This window comes from Camelus ferus, chromosome 1, assembly GCF_009834535.1.
Source record: "Camelus ferus isolate YT-003-E chromosome 1, BCGSAC_Cfer_1.0, whole genome shotgun sequence".
Lineage (NCBI taxonomy): Eukaryota > Metazoa > Chordata > Mammalia > Artiodactyla > Camelidae > Camelus > Camelus ferus.
In genome coordinates this window covers 60,696,242-60,721,431 of record NC_045696.1, presented here as the reverse complement: position 1 = coordinate 60,721,431, position 25,190 = coordinate 60,696,242, and the positions used below count along the sequence as shown (strand labels likewise).

The following is a 25,190-nucleotide window of genomic DNA, read 5'->3' as shown; positions in this document are numbered from 1 at the left end:
GAACAAGGACATTGTTGCCTCAAGCTCTCCTGGTTGAAATCACATCAAATCAGACATCTTGGGTGGCTGAGGACAGTGTCTCTCTGCTATGCTTCTTTGAGATGAATCGATACTTTTGGGCAATGGTCTGTGTGAAATGCCTTCATCTGTTATGTCCTGGGAACAAATGAGGAATTGGTTTAAGATCTGGTCAGTTAAGTTCTAAAACATTCGGGATGGTTTAGAAGAGCTAAAGTGGGTTTTGTTGCAGCTGAAAGAGCCACGAGCAGCTGTAACTGCCATAAAAAGCACAGCTCATGACGAAGCCAAAGTTGCTCCGAAAGATGGAAAGGAGGAGCAAGCTGTCCCTTTATGCTGGTGAGCGTCTTTTCATGAGGTTGTATGGTTACCAAGTACCATGTGAAAGTAAGTGATCATCAGGAGAGAAGACAGAAACAAGTAAGAGGGAATTCACAAGCCTCTTTCTGGTCAAACGAGAGTCAGGAAATTGAGAAAGGCACCCAGGTGGTAAAGATCCATTGCTTACCTCTCTCAGTCACCTGGGGAAGAAGACTTCCTTGCTGGAGGTTTCTGTTTGTGTCTTACGGCTGGCAGGACCTGGCAGTGGAACCAGGGGTCAGGATTTCTACTTGAAATCCAACAATGAGTGGGAATATAAGTGTTCCTAAGAACCTAATTCAGGGCAAGGGTGTACTTAGGTCCAGGTAGAGAAGCTAGGTCTAGAAAGAATGTCATTCTGTATTAGACAATTTAAGTCTTATCATGTAATTGACTCCTTTGTTTAGGATCATTCAGTGGCTCCCGTTGTGTTTAGGAAAAAGTCCAAATTCCTTGGCCTGGCATCTGACCCTTCTCTGCCTCCCTGGACTCATCTTCTGTTATATTCCTTTTGAGATCTGGCCATCTTGGCCTTCTTGAAGTTCCTCTTCTATCTCTTCTCTGTCATCTTAGAACATGTTCTTCCCTCTACCCAGAACATTACCTCACTCTGCCTTCAACTCATCCTTCCAGTTATAAGTGCAAACATCACTTTTCTCAAGAAGGCCCTCTCCGATTGCTACATGAGGTAAAATAAACCACCCACCTATCCGCCCACCTATTTCTCCTCAGGCACCAATACAACCCGTATCTTGAGACTTCTCACACTTTTTTTAAGTTTCTTACTTAAGATCTGCCTTCCTGGCTCCATACAGAAACTGGGGGCAGAAACTGTGTCTTGTTTATGGTCGTTACCTTTGCAACTATCAGAGTCCCTGGCATATAATTCATGTGCAATAAATACTCAATTAATGAGTACAATAAAGGCTTTCATGGAAGAAATAAGAAACAATATTCATTGGCTTTGAAAAATCTGAGACCATCTTATTTCCTTTTCTCTAGGCAGACCTCATTTCAGTTTTCACAAAGATGAGGGAAAGAAGAAATCATAGTCCTCTTGATACTTCATCTTTGGGCTCCATGTAGGCAACCTTTGGATAAACCTGACTTAATTCCATTCTCTGCGTAATCTTACCTCTGCCTTACTCTGCATGTCATGACTGTGACTCTGCAAAGAACCTCTAGTTCTTTGCCAATAAACTTACTATAGAAAGTGACTTTCTAAATCACATACTACTTGACTTTGCCTCTTTGTTCCCTGCTCTAACAGACTTGGCCATCTTTCTGCTTCCACCTGGGCTATGAACAGCTTCTTTTCGTTTAGACATTCTCCTCTATTGGCTGGTATTTAGAAAAGTAAAAGCAATTATCAGCAGAGCACTGGTGGCTGATGTGAGGGAAGATTAGAGGATTGATCCTCAGGCCCTGTGTGACAGTGTTGCAAATATCATCATCACAATTGGCACTGAGGCTACTGGGGCTGAAGACAAAAGGGTGGCTTGAGCAAGCTCCCTGCAGAGCCAGCCCAGAGAGTAGCATCCACCGGGGGGCCGAGAGTCTGGCCTGAATGCAGTGGGGAGACGCCAGGCCAGGGAGGGGAACGGTGCTTTGTAAGCATTGTTTCTGGGAGATGTTCTATGTAAAAGACATTCTGTGGTCAAATAATTATGAGAAATATTGCACCTCCTATCTCCCTTATGAAGATATGTGATGTACATTAGCATATTAAATCCTCCAAGAAGTTCTGCAATAAAAGAACCAATGCAACTCTAAAACCTATTTTTTAATGTATCTAATCACAGCAAGAAAAATTAATTAAGTAACAACTATTAATATCCTGCAGTATCATATGGAGCACGTATTGAAAAATACATCCTAGTATTTACCTTTTTGTTTTTGGTGATGGGATGCAGTGTTTTCAAAAGAGATATTGGTTGAGGGGGAGGATACAGCTCAGTGGTAGAGCATGCACGACGTCCTGGGTTCAATCCCTAGTACCTCCCCACCTCCAAAAAATAGAGAGATTGGCACATATCCTATCAAGTAAGTCAGTGTTCTCTTGTCAACTGACTTATTTGATGGGAATAACAAATTTGCATGCTGACCCCCAGAATTCACACCCATGTGATTTCATGATAATGCATTAGTTGACTTTTTTTTAAATTAATTTTGGGGGGGGGCTGGGGGAGGTAATTAAGTTTACTTATATTTAGAGGAGGCACTGGGGATTGAACCTAGAACCCCATGCAAGTTAAGCATGCACTCTGCCACTGAGCTATACCCTCCCCCCAACTTGACTTTTCTTTCTCTCCTTTCCCATGGTATTCACCACTTGATGGAAAGGTCATGTGACTTCCATTGACAGTGCATTTTTATGGGCTTCTGTCAGCAAAACATTGCCTGCACGAGCCAAATGAGTCTAAAAATGGACAAGCTGAACACATCTCACTAAAGGAACATGTGTTCTCATTTTATAACACAGTTTTAAGAGTAAATTTTACTGTCTACTGGTTATTTAAGCAAAATACTTTCAGGCTCAATAGGGATTCAGAGAAGATGTGCTGGGAGAAGCAAAGAATGAGAAAAAAATTCACATTATCAAACTCTGAGCACAGCAGCTACTCCATTCTCTCTTCCACCACGTTCCTTCCTCCTCTCAAACAGAAGCACTGAGTGTGTCTGTTCCTTTTACTCCCACAACCAGCCTTGAGCTTGGCAGGGGAGTGTTTCCAGTGAAATGCTGGCTCTCTCGGAGCCCGTCAGCTGAATCACCCGCTTGGAGTGGGAAATTGCTAAAGGATTTCTGTCTAAGCTGGAGGTGGGGAGGACAGGGCTTCTGATTCATTGAATCCACCACAATACTAGTAACATCTATTGTGAATGTGAACATTCTGTCTTCTCAGAATTTCTCTTTTTTTCTCTCTTCCTTCCTTCCTTCATTTTTAAAAAAATAGAAATTGTGGGTCTCCACAAACTTATTCTCACAGTGGCTCTCATGGGATTAGTACTGCTCCCCACTCCCCTCCTGTCCCCAGTTTCTTTGCAGCCTGTCCACCTCTTCATTCCAGATGCCATAGCTGTAGGCTCATAGAGAAATCAGGCCTCCTGTGCTTCAGGGAAATAAGTTTCCCTTCCATCCCCTGCATATCAGGGTTAGAAAGAGAAAATGCGGCCAGCATTTGTTCACTGCTTACTAGGTGCCAGGCACTGTGCTAAGCACTTTCTATATATTTTCTCATTTCATCCTACTTCCATTTTAGAGATGAGAAAACTCAGGCTCACCAAGGTAGGTAACTTGGCCAAGATCACATGTGCTAAGTGACAGAGCCAAGATCTGAAGGCTGATGCCAAAGTGCATATTCTTAACTACTGTAGTAAATTCATTCATTCATTCATTCAACAAATGTACCAGGCAATGTTCGAGTACTGGGGAGACAGAGGTGGGGAAAAAAGAATGGACTCTTTCTTTATGAAGCTTACATTCTAGTGAGCAGACAAAAAACGCACAACAAAGCATATAATATCAGATACTATAAAGGAAACTAAAGCAGGGTAAAAAGATTGAGAGTATTGGGGTGGGGGCTGCTCCTCTGTCCAGAGTGAGTGGTCAGGGAAGGCCTCTGTGAGGAGGTGACACTGGAGCAGGCATCACCCTGTGCACCGGCATTTTCACCCAGACGATACCTAAAAGCTAGTGATTCCACATAATGTTCTTAGGACTCTATGTTTACATACCTTGACAGGTCTTATTTGATTGGGATACTTCTGGAAAATTCCATGTCATCTGGGAGACAAAGCCGGCATTCTCCCATAGAAATATGTTGGATGTATTCAGGTGTGTCCTAGTTGATATGTCTTCAGAGCTGTCCAGGGGAAAGGTGCTCTCACCAAAGACAAACATTCATTTTACTTGGCAGGTAAACTCTATTCTTCTAATAACAATGGCTAAGAGTTGCTAAGTACTTGCCACGTCATATGTCAGACTTTACATATATCATTTCATTTTATGCTGACAACCACTCAAAAGGAAGACTGTCTTACCTTTGGCTGCCAGGCTGCCATAACAAAATACCACAGACTGGATGGCTTAAAGAACAAACATTTATTTTCTTACAGTTCTGAAGGCTAGAAGTCCAAGATCAGACTCACTAGTTTCTGGTGAGAACTCTCTTCCTGGCTTGTAGATGGCTTCCTTCTCCCTGTGTCCTCACATGGTGGAGGCTGGGGGAAGAGGAAGGTTGAGAGAGAGAGAATGCAAAAGCACTCTAGTGTCTCTTCTTACAAGGGTACTAATCGCATCATGGGGGCCCCAGGCTTATGACCTCATCTAAACCTAATTATCTCTAAGGACCCATCTCTAAATATCATCACATAGCTTGGGGGATTAGATGAATTTTCAGGAGACACAATTCAATCCATATCAGAGATGTTATTACTCCCATTTTCAGGCCAGGAAACAAATACAAGTAGTTTAGGTAACTTGCCCAAGTCACATGCATGCAATCAGTATCCAGTTATTGTTGATCTGACACATAAGCCCATGTTCTCAAGCACTATGCTATGCAGCTTCTTACCATGTGGAAGGATGCACCAAATCATCATCCAGCTGGAACGCTGAGGAATGCACCCTAAACTCTTCACAGAGATAAACATATCCTTCTTTGAAGGCATTCCAAAAAAGTGCATTTCTTTATCTTCCTTTCTCAAATCATATGCCCTTTTTTCTCCTTAGGCATTGAATGAAACAGACTCAGACCCTATTGTACAACCACAAAAAGGTTTTACTTAAAAAATGATAAAACATCTATCAATCCTGGTTCTGATTCCATGAGCCTCATGTAACCTTCTGGTAATAAATTAGCTCATCTTGTTTAGTGTCTTGCATAGAAAATGCTGACACCCAATTTGAGTACTCTGGACTGAATTTTTCATTATTAAATAACACTTATCTTTCCAGTTGCTACGCATCAGTCTGTCGTGCATTTGGTTAGCATGGGCTAGTCCCCAAGTCTCATCATCACTGGGAGTAATGACAAAATAGTTTCAGGGTCTCTAAAGCTGAGGCCTTTTCCAGACTCCATGTTTTCCCTTGTCCTTAGGTTGGCATGTCCCTTCTTCACACCTGCCATTGCTCCAGTGAAGGCACCCACTCACAAGGCTGCCTTTCCTGGACTGGAGTCTGGATGATCATGATGAGGGTGGCTTACTTCTACAGCTGGCTGAGCTCATTGGTTATTTAGAGACATTTATCCCAGGCACTATTGGATTATACAAGGATAACTCTAAATCCTATAGTGATTACAATAGCCTTCATACCATTTTTTTTTCTTGGTATGGACCCTTACCTCGCACCATAAAGAGGAGTTTGGAATTTATTCCAAACATAATGAAAGGTCTTTGGAGGGTTCTAAGTTTCAAAGTGGCATGATCAGAGTTGTGGAAGTGGAAAGGCCTGTAAGAAAAGTGCTTTACTATTGCAAATCCAGTCTATTTGCAGCACTGAAGCCACTCCCAACCCCACACAATTGAGATCAATTTACTTCTCTCCATTCCCACTGCCATCACCCTAGCCTAAGCCATTATCACTTCTCACCCCACTTCCTAAAATAGCCTCCTGACTAGTATCCCTGCTTCCTCTTTTTCTCCCACAAAAATCAATTCTCTATGTGGCAGTGAGAGACTTTTGTTTTTTTTTGAAGAACTTTTATTTTGATATAATTCACCTTCAATGAATTCCCTCATTTAAGGTGTACAGTTAAGTGGGTTTTAGTATATTCACAAGATTGTGCAACCATCACCACTATCTAATTTTAAAACATTTCATTACCCCTCAAGGCACCCCATACCCATTAGCAGTCACTCCTCATTCCTCCTTCCTCTCAGCATCTGGCAACCACTAATCAACTGTCTGTCTCTATAAATTTCCCTATTCTGGACAGTCCGTAGAAATGGAGTCACACAACATGTGGCTTTTGCTGTCTTGCTTCTTTCACTTAGCGTAATGCTTTCAAAGTCTTTTTGTTATAGGATATATCAGCACTTCATTCCTTTTATGGTCAAATAATATTCTATTCTATGAATATATCACATTTTACATTTCTACCAGCAGTGTATGTGGGTTCCAACCTCTCCACATCCCTCATCAACAATGGTGGTTGCCTATCTTTTTGATTATAGCCATCCTAGTGGGTGTGAAGTGCTATCTCCTTGTGGTTTTGACCTGTGTTTCCTTGATTAGTAATGATGTTGATCTCTTAATGTATTTATTAACCTATGGTGTATCCTCTTTGGAGAAATGTCTATTCAGTTCCTTTGTCCATTTTAAAATTTGGTTTTCTTTTTATTAATGAGCTGTAAGAGCACTCTACATATTCTGAATATATGTCCCTTATCAGATATATGGTTTGCAAACATTTTCCTCCTATTTCATAGGTTGTCTTTTCACTTCCTTGATGATACTGTTTTCAGCACAGATGTTTTTAATTTTTGAGAAACCCAATCAATTTTTCCTTTGGTCACTTATGCTTTGATGTTATAGCTAAGAAGGCTTTGCTTAATCCCAAATCATGGAGATTTACTCTTTTTTTTTTTTTTTTGAGAATTTTATACTTTTAGCTCTTACATTTATGTCTTTGATACATTTTGAGTTAATTTTTGTACTTGGTGTGAGGTAAGGGTCCAATCTCATTCTTTTGTATGTGGATATCCAGGGTCCTAGAACCATTTCTTGGAAAGACTAGAGAGATCTTTTAAAAACATAGATCAGCTCTCTTCCTCGGCGCTACTTACCATCTCGTAGTCGGCATCATGGCCGCCCTCAGACCCCTAGTGAAGCCCAAGATCGTCAAAAAGAGGACCAAGAAGTTCATCCGGCACCAGTTAGACCAATATGTCAAAATTAAGCTGAACTGATAGAAACCTAGAGGCATTGACAACAGGGTGCGCAGGAGGCTCAAGGGCCAGATCCTTATGCCCAGCATCAGCTACGGGAGCAACAAGAAAACAAAGCACATGCTGCCCAGCGGCTTCCGCAAGTTCCTGGTCCACAACATCAAGGAGCTCGAAATGCTGCTGATGTGCAACAAATCTTACTGTGCTGAGACTGCTCACAAAGTCTCCTCCAAGAACTGCAAAGCCATTGTGGAAATAGTAGCTCAGCTGGCCATCAGAGTCACCAATCCCAACGCCAGGCTGTGCAGCAAAGAAAATGAATAGACAGCTCGTGCACATTGTATTTGTGTTAATAAAACCATGAAACTCAAAAAACAAAACAAAACAAAACAAAAAACAAACCAAAAACATAGATCAGATCACAACCCTCATCTATTAAAATTTTCAATGGCTTTCCATTGCGCTTACAATAAAATCCAAATTTCTCTGCCTATGTCTTCATTGTCACCTCACAGCACTCTCTTGTTCGCTAAGCTCCAGGCTCCCAGGTCTCTCATTTCCCCAAAAGTAAATAGTTTGCTTTTCCCTTAACTTCATCTTTCTTCAGTCTCTCACTTTAAATGCCATCTCCTCAAAGATGACTTTCCACAACTGTTCTTTCTAAAGTAAGTCTCCATCTAATCCTACTTATTTTCTATATCATCCCCTTTTATTTTCTTCATAGTCTTATCTGTATATCTGTATTTATTTTACTATTTTGTTTACATTTTTACATTGAGTAATACTACTTTGCACCACCATACTATTTTGCATACGGTATACATTCAATTCACAACTCATGTTGCCGGAAACTAGAATTTACAATTAGAAGGGACTTCAAAAATCACCTAAACACTCTTATTTTACAGATGCAAAAACTCAGGTCTAAAGAGGGTGAAAGAGTTGTCAGGAGTCAGAAGGAGTACCTGGGTTTGTTTCTGAGAGCTCTAATTTCCATGACAGTTTCTTTCTCATGTATAATACTGGTGTGCCTTATTCCAGTGTCTTGGTTTTTTTTGTTTGTTTGTTTTTGTTTTTTTTGCAAAATTACTAAAATAAAGAGGTGGGTTGTGTGTGTGGGGTGGGGGGATTGTTTTTGTAACTTCTTATAGAAATGACAACTTTCTAAGCTTTCTTCCTAAAATGTCTGTAAAGGGCCCTCAAGTGGAAGAACAGGAAGGACCCGGTTAGGAAGGCGGGAAGTCACCCTCCGCTAGGGCACTAACTCCTTTGTTTCTCCTTCCTCGGCTGTCCCACCTCCTCCGCCCGCCGGCGCCCTCCCACTCTCTTTCTCCGGAGTCAGCCGCCCCAGCATGGCTCTCCCAGAGGCTCCGCCCCCTTGAGGGCCGTATGCCCTGCTCCAAGATGGCGCCGGAGACTTCTGCTCTGGGGAAGTGAGCTCACCTACTCCGGAAGGGAAGGCGGGGAGAGAGCAGGCGGGTGGGTGACCCGCCGTGGGGCTGTGGGTGGGGTGGCGGTCGCAGCTGTGGCTTTCCCGTTTGGGCTGGAGAGAGGGCGAGGGACTCATCCGCCCCTGCGAATCCCGTCCAGGGCCCAAGGCGGAAGTTGCCCCGAGCGGCTCGCCTCTGGCCGGAGGAGAGGCGGCCCTGGGAGCCGGCGTCCCGCCCCCGGCGGCCTCCTTCCCCGGCCCTCCTCCCAGGCTGCGCGCGGGCGGTTCCAGCTCTGTCTCGGGGGCTGCGGCGGGAACCGCCGAGCGGGCTGTACGGGACCCTCCCCCTGAGGACCGGCTGGAGGAGAAGAGGGAGCGCGGCGGGTCAGTCCGTCAGCCCAGAGGTCAGGCCGCGGGTCCCTGTCCGTGGTCCGTCCTTCGGCCAGCCCTCTTGGCTAGAGTCCGCGACCTCCCCACGCTGCTTCTGCTTCTCCTTTGAGCATGCCATCAGATCCTCTGGCAGGGTGATTTTTTCCTCCTTGCTTTTGCACGGAAGGAGATATATATTCAAAGGATCTTTGTCCTCAAAGCTACCCCTCTCCTCTTAAAAGTTTTCCTTCAGGGGAATGCTTGTATTCCTTCCCTGGACCATTTGATGGTTCCTACTCCGGCCGCCGTCTGATTTGGCACCTGGGATCACCTTCAGATCAAATCTTAAATCTTATCACTTACAAAACTACTCTACCGAGTTATTCACTCCTGCCCCAGAAGGGCAAATGGACTTTGGAGTTAAGATGCAGGGAGGTGAACCAGTGTCAGCAATGAAAGTCTCAGAGAGCGAAGGAAGGCTGGAGGGCCTGGCCACCGCGGTGACCCCGAACAAGAACAGCAGCAACAGCAGCTGTGGGGGTGGAATCAGCAGCAGCAGCAGCAGCAGCAGCCGAGGTGGCAGTGCCAAAGGCTGGCAGTACAGGTATGGCCCTTCTTCAAGGTGATTTCCTGAGGTCGGCGGTAGTATGCTGGAGTCCGCATTCCAGCAGCTGTTGAAGGGCGAAGTTTATCCACTTTCAGGAGTAGCTAATACGTCTCATTTGGACCTGGGGGTCTCATCTTTTCATTAGCGACATTTAATTCATTCGTCTATTCGACAGGTATTTATTGAAAGCCCTTTGGAGAACACATAAGTGTATCCCCGAAGTACCTCTACAGCTGTAGAGTTCATTTTTCCTCTGGTTTGATCCTGTACTCACTTCTGTTTTTCTTGTATTGTAATTTGTTTACAAGCCCGCCTCCCTTGCTTGCTTGTGAGGGCAGGAACTGTTTAACTCAGCTCTCTCCAGAAGATAGCAAATGCTAGGTGCTTAAAACATGTTTGTCCAGTGGTGAATGGAGCCATTCAATCAGAAAGATTCTTGCCCTCATGGTGTTTGTGATTTAGAAGGGGAAATGTACATAAATAATTTCAATACAGAGGCAAAAGTACAAAGACTAGTGCCTCGGTTACTCTAAACTAGTGAGATGTTTCAGTTTGAATTGATCAGACCACTTATACCTCTCTCTGTCTTTGAGAAATTCTACATTTATTAATTTTCATTGATTTGAATGAAAAACTGAAAAAACAGGCAGTGAGTACTGGAGAAGCAGTGGTAGTTTAATTTTTTTTTTGGTTTTGATATGTAAAGGATAGGAATATGACCATCCAGAATCTTTTTTTTTGAAACAAATATATTTAACATATTAGATGTTAGATTCGGGTGTACAACAAAATGATTTGATATTTGTATGTATTGTGAAATGATCACCACAGTAAATCTGGCTAACATCCATCACCCACACATACTGTTTTTTTTTTTTAATAAGAACTTTTAAGATCTACTCTCTTAACAACTTTCAGATATATAATACAGTATTATCAACTATAGCCATGATACTGTACATTACATTTACAGGACTTATTTATTTTATAATTGGAAGTTTGTATCTTTTGATCACCTTTACCCATTTCATCCACTGCTGCCTCTGACTACCCTCAATCTTTTCTCTGTATCAGTGGGTTTTGTTTGGTTTGTTTTGTTTTTTAGATTCCACATATAAATGTGATTGTACAGTATTTGTTTTTTCTCTGGTGTATTTCACTTAGCATAATGCCCTGAAGGTCCATCCATGTTGTTGCAAATGGTAAGGTTTCCTTCTTTTTTATGGCTGAATAATATTCCATTATGTATATATACCACATTTTCTTTATCCATTCATCTTTGTCCATTTGATGGACACCTAGGTTGTTTTCATGTCTTGGCTATTGTAAATACTACTACAGTGAACGGGAGGGTGTAGATATCTTTTCGACTTAAGGTTTTTCTTTCCTTTGGATAAGTTCCCAGAAGTAGAATTGCTGGATTATTCAGAATCTTAAGAATGGATGAAATAGTGATACCCCATAGTATTGGAACTAAAGGAATGACTTTTTAAATTTTGGTTAACTGACTGCCTGTGTGCTTAACTCTGGTCCTTTTTAGCCTTTGTGCTGTTTGTAGTTGTGAAATTTGAAAGGGGTTAAAGTCAAGATTTGATGAAGAATGTACATTTATCATGAATATTATCTATATGTGTGAAACATGCATGACTATATTAACATACAGAAACAGCGTAGATTGTAACTTTTTATTGGTAAATGATGATAAGACAGGAAAGTATACTGAGTTACTGTGAGATGTCTAGGCTCACTTTTAGAGTGCATTATTCCTTTTGTTTGTGGTTTAAGGCTAAGCCTATAAAATTGTCAGTGACTTGGCAGGGATATTTTGATATGACTTAAGGAAGCAGGATAAAGTAATACTTATGTAGCCAGAAGTCAATCTTCTGACATTCTGAACTCTTTGAAACCCAGTCTCAGTTGAATTGAAAAGTGAAACAGGTTTCTTAACACTGGGGAGAGTTGTCATAAAGCCATACACTTTTCTTCTGTACTTTGACTCAGGATCCTGTTATCCCTCATTTAGGGTGTTCTTTAATAGTTACATAATTGTCAAACTAGAATCTTTTGGAAGCACAAATGAAAAAAGTTATCAGGGGAATTGCAACAGGAAATGCAACTGGCAATGTAGGACAAAGATTTGAAAAATTAACATGCAGACTCAGCTATATTACTTCCTAGTACAGTAATCATAGTTACAATAACCTAAGTCATCCAAGAAAGCACACTCTGTTTAAAAAGTCAGAGAACTCTATGATACAGTGGTGAATAATTTCAAGGAAAATAGCTAAAATTTTTAAGAAATGCTGAAGTATCTGGAAAATTCAGTTATGTGAAACTCTTCCCCAAGGATGCAGATATATAACACATTTACATACTGACATGTTTTTATCTGAGGCTTATTCAAGGCTAATCCTTCAACCTAACTCTCAATCAGATTTATCCCTTTGTCCTCTAGGACACTGATCAAACAATTTTCTCCATTGTCCTATATAGCTCCCTCTTCCCTGGCTTCTTCCCCTGAGGCCTAAAGTTTCTAGACTTTAAAAACAGCAACAATAGTAAAAACTAACCTAAATTCTTTATTTTATTATTATTTTTTTAACGGAGGTACCAGGGATTGAACCCAGGACCTTATGCATGCTAACTAAGCATGTGCCCTACCACTGAGCTATATCCACCCCGCTAAATCCTTTATACTCAACTGCCTCCATTTTCTTAACCCTCATTTGTTGGTCAGCCCATGACAGTTAGCTCTGTCCTTACCAAGGATATGAGTGAAAAAATGATGAATGTTTTTAGATTCTTATTCCAGTTGATATCTCTAATAAGTGTACCTTATTATTTTCTTGACTTTTTTGATACTACTTTCTCTTGGTTTCTCCTTTATTGCTCTGACTTTTCCTTTCTCATTTCTTTGATTGGCTTTTTTCCTTTAGAGGCTGGTATGTACTCCATCATCTTCTCTTCTTAAGCTCATGTTTTCTGTTTGTTGTCTCATTCTCTTCCATGGCCTCATCACTTCTTTCTGGAACTTGAGAGCCATATATCCAACTGCTTACCTATAATTTGCTACTATTCCATTTAAAAAATGGAGATTTCAGGTTATATCTTAGAGAGTGGTTGAAATTTAGAAAGGACCATGTGGTTCAGACCCTAAGCTTTGGCTTTGCAGACTTAGAAAATTAAATAGCATAATGCTTTCAAGGTTCATAAATGTTGTAGCATATATCATTATTTTATTCCTTTTGTGGCTGAATAATATTCCACTTATAAATATACCACATTTTGTTTATCCATTCATCAGTTGATCAACATTTGGGTTGTTTGGATTTTGTGGCTATTATGAAATAATGCTGCTTTGAACATTTGTGTTCAAGTTTTGTATGGACATATGTTTTTATTTTTCTTATGTCCATACTTAGGAGTGAAATTGTTGGGTCATATGGTAACTCTGTTTAACTTTTTAAGGAACTGTCAGACTAGTTTTCCAAAGCTGCTGCACCATTTTACCTTCTTAGCAGCAGTGTATTAGGGTTTTAATCTCTTCACATCCTTATGAACACTTGTTATTGTCTGTCTTTTTAATTTTAGCTATCCTGATGGTTATGAAATGGTTTCCCATTGTGGTTTTGAATTGCATTTCCCTGATGACTAATAATGTTGAACCTCTTTTCATGTACTTACTGATTATTTGTGTATCTTCTTTGGAAAGACGTTTGTTCAGATCCTTTGGCCATTTTTAAATCAAGTTATTTATCTTTTTTATTATGGAGTTGTAAGAGTTCTTTATGTATTCTGGATACATTTCCCTTATCAGATACATGATTTACAGATATTCTCTCCCATTCTGTGGGGTGTTTTTTCATTTTCTTGATGATACTGTTTGCAGCACAAAAGCTTTTAATTTTCATGAAGCCCAATCTGTTTTTTCTTCTTTTGCTTATACTTGGTGTCACATCTAAGAAATCATTGCCAAGTCCAAGGTCACAAAGATTTGTGTGTAAATGTTTTTGTCTAAGAGTTTTATATTTTAGTATTTACATTTAAGTCTTTGGTCCATTTTGAGTTCATTACTCTATATGGTTAATTGTATTTTTTCATATGTGAAATATCTGCTTATATGTTTTCATTTTTCTATTAATATTTTCTCTTAATATTTTTATTAATATACTTGAATTCTTTTTAAATATCCCATAATAATTACTATTTTAATATTATTTCTTGGTAATATTACTATTTGGCAGCTTGTTTTATCAGAGTGAGGAAGTGAGAAGACAGTGCTAGCAGGAAGGAAGTCACAGTCTTTCGTAACCTAGGCATGGAAGTGAAGTCACATCACTTTCAGTATTTTCACTAAGCAAATGATAAGGTTAGGCCCACACAACACTGTGAATACCAGCAGGTGAGGATCACTGGGAGCCGTTCAAGAAGGTGCCTATCATAGATATTAATATAGATGGACTCAAGATTGTCATCTACTGTTGAGATAGATTTGACGAGCAGACAATTGGAAATTTGTCTCTGAAGCTGAGAGTTGGGGGCTGAATTTGATTATTGGGGAATAAGAGGAGCTATTTGGAGATAAGTTGCCATGACCAAGACATACAATAATAAAAGGAAGGTGTTTGTAGGCTGGAAGAGAAGGAAATCGTTAGAGGAAGATTGACAGACCTTGGTGGCTGATTGAGTGGAGGGTAATAGTGAGGGAAGAAAGGAAAAATTTACTTCAGTTATCCAGGTATGAAACTTTAAAAAGTCTACAGGAGAAACAGATTTTGAGAGTCAAATGATGCATTTGGTTTTAGGTATGTTGGCCGTAAGTTGCCAGGTTGTTTAAGTGGCTTTTCCAGCTGGGCCTTAGAAATATGGGGCATTAGAAAATGTAGATAATTGCCTTTATAAGTGTCCAGAATGTTTTCACTTCTGTTACAACATTTAACCCTCACGACAGCTCTTGGAGGAAGGTAGGGCGTTATCTTCATTTTACAGTGAGGAAAACAGTTTTACAGTTGAAGTCAAAATGAGTTGGTCAAGGTTATAAAGCTAGTAAGTGGAGGAACTTTTATTCCTAGGTAGTTATTTGCATAAAGATTTAGATGTGCTCTGTAAAGGGATGAATAATTATTGATAAATAATTAGTTTTGGGAGAGTGGTTTCGTCATTTACTCGTGTTCTAACGCACGCAGCAAGTATTTTTGAGCCTTCACCGTGTGTGAAGCTCTCTGTTAGTTAATTCCAAATTAATGTGTACACTCAGAGCATTGAAAGTAGGGACCCCAAAGCTTATTTTGGGAGGATTATGAAAAAGAATCAGAAAAGGGAAAAACCTCAGCTACATTTGCAAAAATGATAAACTTTTTTAAAACCAGAGCTGAGAAGTGAATTTATTAGATTAGCCTTAAATTTTCTTCTTTCTGGAGTAACTTATATAATGTGGTCTTTGCTCACCATTTAAAAGGAAAGTTGATTTCTTAATTCTAGACCCTTCCTTCCTTTTTCATAGTAAATGTTCAGAGTTTATAAAATGTGCATGTTTCCATTATTTTTATTTTCTTCAGCTTTCAGAAAAATTGCAAATCTGCCACTTGTTTGTTAAAATGGACAGAAGTACCCAGAGGAGGAACTGAAAAGTGAATTGGAGTATATGACAGGCCTGCTTTTTTTTTACTTTGGGCTCAGTTCTGGCTAAACACCATTAACAAACAGGCACATCTCATTTCCTTATTAACAAATAGTATGTGTTTCAGTAAATGGGTAGAAGTCTGCAAATGTATAGTATAGAAATAATTTTTGTGGTCAGACCTGGTATCTTCCACTCTAAATACTCTGTTACAAGGAAAAGTACCTATTTGCAAACGGGGAAAGAACATCTGCCTAAATATAACCTAATGTTTGCTGTTTTTGAGGTCTTACCACTTTTTTGCAGTCGATTTGAAAAAAAAGTCATAAATGTTTGCTTTTTTCTTCTATAGGGGTTAAAGGTAGGTTGAATGGCTATTTCTGCACCTTAGTTTTTGTTTTCCTTGTCTGAAATCTGCTATAGATGCCAGTAAAAACAAGGGAAAAACAACTTATAGGCATGAAACTGAAAACTAAAATGTTGTTTCAAAAATGTAGTGAGAACTATATACCAAGCCTTGAGGAACAAGATTTGGTTTATTATGGTATACTGTGATTTCTTAAATTTTTGCTTTGCTAGTTTAAATGTAGTCCATTTGCATTCATATTTTCTTAGAAATTATACTATATCAAAACTATACGAACAATGTTAGAACACACAAATTAGTCTTTTTAGTCCTTTCCAAATAAGTCACCTAATTTAGGTCCCGGAGTTAATTGTCCATTTAATAGACTTGTAGGAAATTATGTCTTTTGTTTTTGCTTTTGAAAATAGTGGAGGTAACAGGCTCCTTGGTGTTGTCATTAGGGTACTCTGGACTCTGGAAATAATGGAGAATATTCTTGTCGTAAATTATACTACTTTGAGAGAGGGAACATCTTCCCTAGCTAAGAATCTTCCCCTGTACTGATTTTGTTCAATAAAATGATTTGTGTCTAGACTTGTTCAGGTTTGACTTAAAACTAAATTGCTTAATTAAATAGTCACATTAATGTTTTGGCATTACCGTCTGAGTTTTAGGACAATTTATAGAGCAATTTAGTTTGCTGGTGAAAGAAAGGATTTTCTTTTTGGTTAATTAGGTATTGTAACAAAGCATGATTTCCCACTCAGTGTCTCCCTGTGCTTGAGTTTGGCTGCCTTTGCAGTTTACTTCCATTGCTATCCCTGAGGTTGGCTGGAAGGTCCCTAGAGAGGTAGGCTGAAGTCTGTGGTTGCTACTGGCTGCAGCTGGAAACTGCAGGAGGGGTGGGAGAGAAGGGAGGAAGAAAGGGACAAAATGAGAATGATAAATGGTGAGATGAAATGCCACCAACTGTTGCTTCTGGAACAGGTTTCCTGTCCTTGAAAAGAAGCCTTTTTAATATGCTGCCTGAGCCTGTACCCTCAAATTCTATAAAGAATAACTTGTTTATCAATTTTGTAGCTGTTTCAAATATTTATAACTAATGTAAATGAAAAGTATTTTTAATTTAATTTTGGAGAATAATATGTTTACTTGATCCAAAATAATATTAAAAGTTGTACAATGAAAATCTTGCATCCCATCCTCCACCTGCTCAGGTCTCCTCCCATCTAAAAATGGAGGATAAACATTCTTGGCTTCTTGTCTGTGCTTCTAGAGATTTTTTTTTTCTTAAGAATTAAGTAAATACAATATGCATTGCCCCATTTTAAATTTTATGTATGTAGTATCAGTGCAGTCTGCTATAACAAAGTACTATACGCTGGATGGCTTACACAACAGAAATTTATTTTCTCACAGTTCTGGAGGCTGGAAGTTTCAGATCAGAGTGCCAGCATTGTCAGGTTCTGGTGAGGTCTCTTCAGGTTTGCAGATGGCCTTCTGTGTGCTCATGTGACAGAGCGCATGAGCTGGGAGAGGGAGCGAGCTCTCAGGTTTCTCTAAGGGCACTAATCCCATCACAAGAGTCCCAGTCTGTACCTGAGTATCTTCCAAAGGCCCCATCTCTGAATACTGTCACATTGGGAGGTTAGGACTTCAACATATGAGTTTTGGAGAGACACAATTCAGTCCACCTTTAATAAGTTCCCTATCATTAGAAAACACCACCCTGTTCTCCACCTTTAATAAGTTCCCTATTGATGGGCATTAAATTTGTTTCCAAAATTTTGCTATTATAAATAATGCTGCAGTGAATTACCTTCCAGACATGTCATCTTGCAAGCATATGAACATATCTGTGGGAGAAATACCCAGAAGTGGAATTACTGAGTCAGTTTGTAATTTTGATATTAGTTTTTGTCAGATTTCTCTTCATTAGGATGTACATTGCCAATGGTTGAGTACTTATTTCCCATCAGCCTTATCAGTGTGTTATTAGATTGGCAAAAATCTAAAAGTAATAGGTTAAAAAATGGTGTTTTGGTATAGTTTTAATTTGATTTTTTTTTTTATTATGTGTGAGGTTTTAGCATAAAATTTTGAGTGGGATTTTATCGTGCTTTGCTGCCATTGTAAAGAGTGAATCAATCTAAACCAGCAGTTGGAAAATTATGTATAAAATATACTTATGCCTTTAGATTTTTTTTTCTTATTATACTCTTGGTAGCTCAGAGACATGGTTTCATCTTAGAGTATACATTGCATATTTTAAAGTCATACTTTAAAAATATCATGTGATTTTATAGCTATATAAGATACAGAATCATTTGATTATACAGATACTTGTAACTGGAAGGTGATCCACTTCCTAGTAATAGGGAGTTTGAAGAGATGATATATATATCAACCAAAAATTATGATGAAATTGTTACAAAAAAGAAGATTTTTCTTTTATTTAAATAATAGAATGAGCTTTTTACATTTTCCTTGGGTTTATTTTTTGGATAATTAATATTTATAGGTACTTTAAGGGAAAAAAAACTTGAGTGTTTGAATTTGTTGTTACTTAAGTAATAAATGGGAAATTTTCAAAAGAAGAATCAACTCTTTAGTCAGGTAATAAACATATGAAAATGAACATTGCTTGGTGCTTCTTGTGTGGTTGTCACCTTTTTTCCCCTCCTTGCTTATTCAGATATGAAAGAAGGGAAATGCTCTTCTGCTTTTTCTTTTTGCTTTCAATTTAGAAAGAATTACCACAAAGGAAGAAAGCATTCTTTATACTCATTTCTTGTATTGTGCAATTATAGACAAAAATTAAATGTTATTAAAATGTATTTTGGAACTAAGTATAGTTTATGACAGACAGAGGTACATAAGAAACAGAATGAGAAAATAGTCATATAGATAGGGAGGATGGCAGGGGACTTTTAGTACCCTGCTGTTCTCTTGGTCTGTGGTGTCTCATTGAAATGGCTACTGTGAAGACTTTTTGGGAGTATGTGAGGGGTAAGTAAATGCTACTATGTGAATAAGATAGTGTTCTAGAAATGTTTTTCTACTTTTCTCTAAAAAATTTTAATCTGAAATATTATGTTGCTTTTATTTGCAGACTTTACTTTTGCAATAACAATTTTCCATTAAGAAAAACCTATAGAATTTTGAGTGATGAGTGATGTACGCACATTTTAGAAATTTTAGATGAAAGGGTCATCTAACTAATACATGAAAAAACTAAGGCCTAGAGAAATTAAGTGATTTGACCAAGGCCGCCCATGGCATTAGTCAGTGGGAAAGTTAGAACTAGATCCTGTATCCCTTTTAAGTGTTCATTGCACAGTACAGCACTACCCTGCACTTAAGCTTTAGAAACTTAATTTTGAGCATAAGGGGTATTGAAAAGCCAACTAGTAAGGTCTGAAAGTCCTGTTTATACGTAAAAGCTTTACCCTATTTTTGTTGGCAAACAGTGGTGCCATCGGCTGCTATGAGGAAACTAGCCCCTTTTTATGTTGAAGGGTGGGAGTTATACCGGTTGCAGCCTCTTTGGAGAGCAGGTTGGCAATATCTGTAAAAACTAAAAATACATATACTTCTCACCTAGCAATTTCACTTTTAGCAAATGTACACAAAGATATGTATAACTTGGTTTATTACAGTATTGTTTGTAATAATAGAAGCCTGGAAGCAAATGTCTATTAGTAGGGGCACTAGTTAAATATATAGTAATACTATAGTGCAGTGGATTACTATGTAGATGTTAAGAATGAATTAGATCCATATGTGTCAAAATGAAGCCGTCTAAGAAAACTGTGGAAAAAGCAAGGTACGGAATGTGATTGCAACCATTTATTTAAAAAATAAAGTGTGTATGTGTCCACGGCACAGGCACACTTGTAGAAACATAGAATATCTCTGAAGAGATAACACAGAAAGTTGAGGGAAGTGGTTATCTCTGAGGAGGGGGACTGGGGGCTGGCAGACAAGGTTGGCTAAGACTTTTCACTGTGATATGCATATGATACTTGTTGGGAGACCATTCTTCATGGGTCTCTTATGTTTCTGTCTGTCTTGTGAGCAAAGATACTGACTGTCTTTTGTTCTTTACTGTTTTCTCAAAAATACTGTAACAAACAGTCTTAGAGTATAGAGATAGTGTCTCCCTCCTGAGAAAAAGTGAGATTTGTTTACTGTCTAGTATGATAGAGATAATGTCTCCTTGCCACGGAGGTCAGGCAGACTTACTGTCCTTAAAAGTCTTGGGCTCCCTACACTCAAGGTTCCTCGTCTGTCCCACAACCTGCCGCGTGTGCAGGCATCTCCTGCCCTCTATGCATCGCCCCGTGTGTTTGGACTGATAATCTGTCTACTGCTAGTGCTGTGACTACTGAAGTCTTTCATCTCTGACTTGTCTCAGGTCTCCTGCCAGCATCCGGGAAACTACAGCAAGCCAACTTATTAGCTTGCAAATAGGGTTTCATCTCAGACCTTTCATAGTTCTTGACAAAATACCTACTGGAAAGGAGGGAGGGAGTGAGTGTCCCTTGACTTTATACTTTTTGAAACAGATTGACACAGTTGGAATTAGAATTTGTTTTATCTGGGATTTATTTGAGCATACAGGCTGGGAATTTATTATTTTTTTTTTTGCAGGCTATTCAGTTGTCTTATGGTTTTATAGAAAAATCCTGCCTCTATCTTCCCATTGCTTAATTCATTCTTTATAGAACGCCTGTTTATATCCCAGTCCACACCCTATGTGCTGCAAGGAGTGCTAGGAGAGTGGGAAGCAGTCCCTGCTCTGTAGAATATCTTTTTACAGCAGCAGGAGGTACATGTGTTGCAATCACCCCCATCTGTTGTCAGTTGCTTTTTCCTCAGCTAAGCAGGCTGCTCCCTCCCTTCATGCTATTTATGTTATCAAGGGAATGAACCAAAACTAAGCCTTTTTGGAGGACAGTTCTTGCCTTGTAGAAAGTAGGAATTTTGGTCTGTGGTGTGACTGGCACCTCCCTTACTACAGCTTGCATAAATCCCTGCATGTAATTAAATGCCTTAAGGTGTCCAACACTAATTCCTCTACCTGGGCTCTGGAGCCCACCTCCCCCATTTCTGTCTGTCTTCTTTCTGAGTTGTGAGCCTTTTTACTATTTCCTACCTGTTAGGCACTTAGAACTGCCCTGCATTAAGCCCACACTCCCTTAACCACTCCTCTTTCTCCCAGTCTCCCTTTGGTTATTGCCCACTCTTTCTGTCTTCATCATTCCATCAACCTGTTATCTCTTGGTTGTTAAATCTAGTAGAAATTTCTCAGTCTTCTTCTTCCTTCACCCCTCAGTAGCAGTAAACATTCTTGACCACAGACTTACTTGAAATACTCCTGGTTTTCGTTCTACTACTCTGCTGCTTCTTACCTCCTTTCTGTACTCCTCTTGCCTTTAAAACTTTTCCTTAGGGTTCTCTCTTACTCTGTCCCTTCTATTGTCATTTTATAATACTTCCTGGGTGATTTTATTTACTCTGATGGCTGCAGTTACCAGTTACATGCGTATATGCTGATTACTACCAAATCTGTATGTTTAATCCAGATCATGTCACCTTATTGGATATCTCCCTGTGTATGCCCCACAGGTCCCATCAATTCAACATGTTAAATTGGAATAAATCCAAAAGTTCCTTTATGGTCCCCATTTCAGAGAAGGTATTAGTATCTACACAGTTACACCAGCTGGAAATCTGGGTGTTGCCTTGTCCCTTCTCTCTCGCTCTTTACTCTCACTCTCTTTTCACATCTAAGTCCAGTCATTTCAGCCTAATCACTTTTGAATCCTGTGTCTTTGTTTAATGAATCTCATCTTTAACAAAATACCCTTTTCATTTGTGTGGCAGCTAAAAACACAGTCCCAATGAGTCATTTTCTTTTTCCTCAAGGAAATATATTTCTCTTTTTATTAGTCTTTTGGACCAACATTTTTACTTCACAGAACACAAACTATTCGTATGATATAATCAGATATGTGGTGTATTCCCACTTTAACAACTGGATTTTATTCATATTAACAGGTATATTAAAAATCTATTAAATTCACACATTTTAAATGGGAGCAAAACATGAGTGTCAGAGGTACTACATAATGACTCAATTATAAGGAAGTAGGGAAGAAGCAGTAAACCAAAGACATTCACTCACAGAGCCTTTTGTGCTGGCCACCAGATGGCACAGTGGTTCCACGTCTGCTGGTTGTACTGACTGGAGAAAGGGAAGGATGAGCCAGGGATAGTGTAACCAACTGTTTCAAAGAGGGGGATGTTCGTAGGTTGGTTCTATACAACCTCAGATGTCTGTCTTATATAGTAAAAGGAGGCTAGCAGTTTGTGATTACGTACGTGAATTTCTGTTCTTTTAAGGCTGGCTTTATGCTACTAACAAATGAACCATGTCAATATCCCTCTTGTGATTTTTGTGAGAAAGTTAACTTTTTAGATAAGCATCAAAAATATTAAAAACATTAAAAATTAAATATAAAACATTACTGTATTGTGAAATATGAGGATACACTCATTTTATTTAGTGAATGCTGCTGCTGAAATTGTACTCTTAAAAATTCATTGATAGCTATTAAATGACTGATATAGACAACTTAGATATGACGAAAATGAGGAATACCTTTAATAAGACTGAACAAAGGTCAAGGAGAAGAGGCATTGTCTTTAATTGCTTTGAAATGAAGATCTTGTTTTTCTCAGTTGTAGATAGTTTACTTGAAGTTTTAAGAAAGATTCTTCACACAGCTCATATATACATTTGAAGAATATATATAGTCCTAGAACCAGAGAAATTGAACCGTAATTGAGTTGTAATGTCTTTATAATATGCTGATGACTATGAAATTATTATTATCTAGTAATGAAAACTTGGTTTAGAGAACCTAGATTAAAGGGGAAAATAAAAAATGGTGAATTACGGAATATCTGAGTACTTGGGGGAAATGTTTAATTTATGTGACACCCTAGGCCTTTTGTAGATTGATACAGAGTGTAAATAAATTGACAAATATTCAGGTTATGAAGCTACAGGACAGAGTAGACAGAGAGTAAGATTTTTGAAAAATTTAGATATAATTGACATAACAGTTTCTGGTGCACAACATAATGATTTGTTTATATGTTGCAAAATGATCATGGTGTCTAGTTAACATCCATCGCCACACATATGTATACTTTTCTTGTGATGAGAACTTTTAAGATCTACTTTCTTAGCAACTTCCAAATATACAACACAGTATTTGTAACTATAGTCACCATGCTATACATAACATTCCCCAGTACTTATTTATTTTATAACTGCAAATTTGTATCTTTTGATCACCTTCATCCATTTTGCACACCTCCCACCTCCACCTCTGGCAACCACTAATCTGTTCTCTGTATCTATGAGTTTTGTGGGGGATTTTTGTTTTTATTTTTAGATTCCATATATAAGTGAAGGAATAAGTTTTGAGGACAAGAACAGTTCAGGGCAGCTAAGCTCTGTGTTAAATATCTAAAACAGATGAGGAACTCTTTTGGGAAATTATTTTTTGGCAGAGTCCAGGGGCACTGGTATTCCTATGGCCCCAAAGATATGTTTAAGCCTGAAGCCTGAAGCCTGGGGAAAATGTGAGAGCCATGCAAGAAAATTCTCTCTCTGCTTGTTCAAGTACCAGTAGAACTGAAAGAAATAGCTTTGCTGTGACGTAGGACTGGAAATAGAGGCCCTATAGCAAAAAATCCAATGGATTAGGTTTCTAGAGAAGAATCTTTCCTTTAGATATGGATTTTAGAAAATACTGAAATGAGAATTCAGATGGTACTGTCAGTTTTAACATAACAGAATAGATATAAATTACCATAACTTTGGGTGGGCATTTTAGAAGTTGACAGCCTTTGTCTTCTTGAGATTAGGACCTTACAAAGCCTAAAGAACTTGAGCAGTTTCACTTAATATTAATAAACAGTGTTGTTTGCTCATCTTAGAATGGAAGAAAAATACAGGAAAAAAAAAAAACCCCCATACTGATCAGTGTTCTTTATTTTCATTTGATCTTTATTTTCAAATACCAAGAAGACGTGAGATTAGAGGGCGGCCTCCTACTTGCTCTCCAGTAGTAATAGCTACTGGACTCTTATAGTCAATTTGGTCATTTGGTTTGCCTGAGAGAATATCTTTATCTTCCTCTCTTCTCATTTGTCATTCAGGTCCATCTAAATCTTATAAAAATTTTGTTCTGTTTGTTGTGTCACCTCTCCCTTGATTGTGCTCTTGATGTCTGTGTCTTAAAGGTTGCCAGTTATATCTGTGCTTTCAATTTCTTAGATGCTGGCTAGCTGAAATTTTACCAAATAAACTGTGATTCAGGAATAGTAGAGAAAATAAGTGTATAAAATTCATTGCATTTTATAGTTAAAACTAGAGTAGGTGAGTTTAAAAGAAATTCTTAATGTAAATTACAAAATAAAAAAGATGAAGCCCATATATCAAAAAGATATGCCAGTCTAGCGTTAGTATCTTTTTGTTAAGTGTAAGGAACCTTAAAATATTGGAAAAGAAATATCAATGAGATATTGCATTTTCTATAAACCACTATAACATAATCTAATAGATAGAAAAGAGAGTAAAGAAACTCAATTGTAGTTAGGCTAATAATACAGGTCCCAAATAAATCTTTCCAGTGGCAAGACTTGACGTGAGCACTCTGCCTCTGCCTGTCTAGGGTTGGGGAGTGGGAGTGATGTGTCACACTCATCAAAAACAGGATCTTCATTTTGGAAGGCCAAAAAATCAAAGACATAATATGTTCCACCAGAGTAAGGAGGCACTGTTCAACCTAGAGACCCTTTTTAGTTTATTCTAGAACCTTAAAACTGAATCTTATTTCTTTAGTACTGAATTGAGTTATAAAGTATTTTTATAATTATATTTATAGTATATTTGTTTCATATTTATATAATTTTATACTTATATAATGATTTTATATTTGAGATATTATATAATTTAATGGGGATTACACTTGTTTTGAAGAACTCTGGTGAAATAAAGTCCTATGGTTATGAAATATGGGAGATTAAATAGCTCAGTAGAACTGTAAATTTTACTTATTAACCTATAAATTTTACTTCTGAAGTAAGTTTGAAGCGTTTGTAGAAAAATTATGTATCTACAGCTATCCTTTAAACTGTTCAGTTAACCTCCTGGGATTTTTTTCTAATTGTCTCTGACTTTGGTACTTTCTGATCTTTTTGAAACAGTGATCACATGGAAAATGTGTGTGGCTACTTAATGAAGTACACCAATCTTGTCACTGGGTGGCAGTACAGGTAAGTGTGATTGATCTGTCATATCAGTCTCCCAAGAGACTGGAAGTGGAGCTGATAATTTTATATTCTCATCTTACTTCAGCACAGATATGGCTGGGAAACCTGTTACAGGAAGATTTACCATTTTTTCTAAAAGTCTGATGACTTTCTTCTCTTTTCTAGAGGGTAGGAGGAGTTAACATCTGTCTAAATT

At 38.5% G+C, this 25,190-nt stretch overlaps 1 protein-coding gene and 1 pseudogene across 1 annotated transcript in view; both read left to right on the top strand.

The window, feature by feature from the left end:
- Positions 1 to 7,001: 7,001 nt before the first annotated feature.
- Positions 7,002 to 7,677, top strand: LOC102518500 (annotated as a pseudogene).
- A 1,037-nt stretch (positions 7,678 to 8,714) lies between these two features.
- The window catches only part of OSBPL11 (oxysterol binding protein like 11), a 73,422-nt gene continuing 56,946 nt past the window's right edge, over positions 8,715 to 25,190 (top strand). The window contains exons 1-2 of the mRNA XM_006180002.2: positions 8,715 to 9,671; positions 24,929 to 24,997. Of these exons, the coding sequence (XP_006180064.1) occupies positions 9,475 to 9,671; positions 24,929 to 24,997 (266 nt within the window). The 5' untranslated portion in view covers positions 8,715 to 9,474. The remainder of the gene's footprint in view (positions 9,672 to 24,928; positions 24,998 to 25,190) is intronic.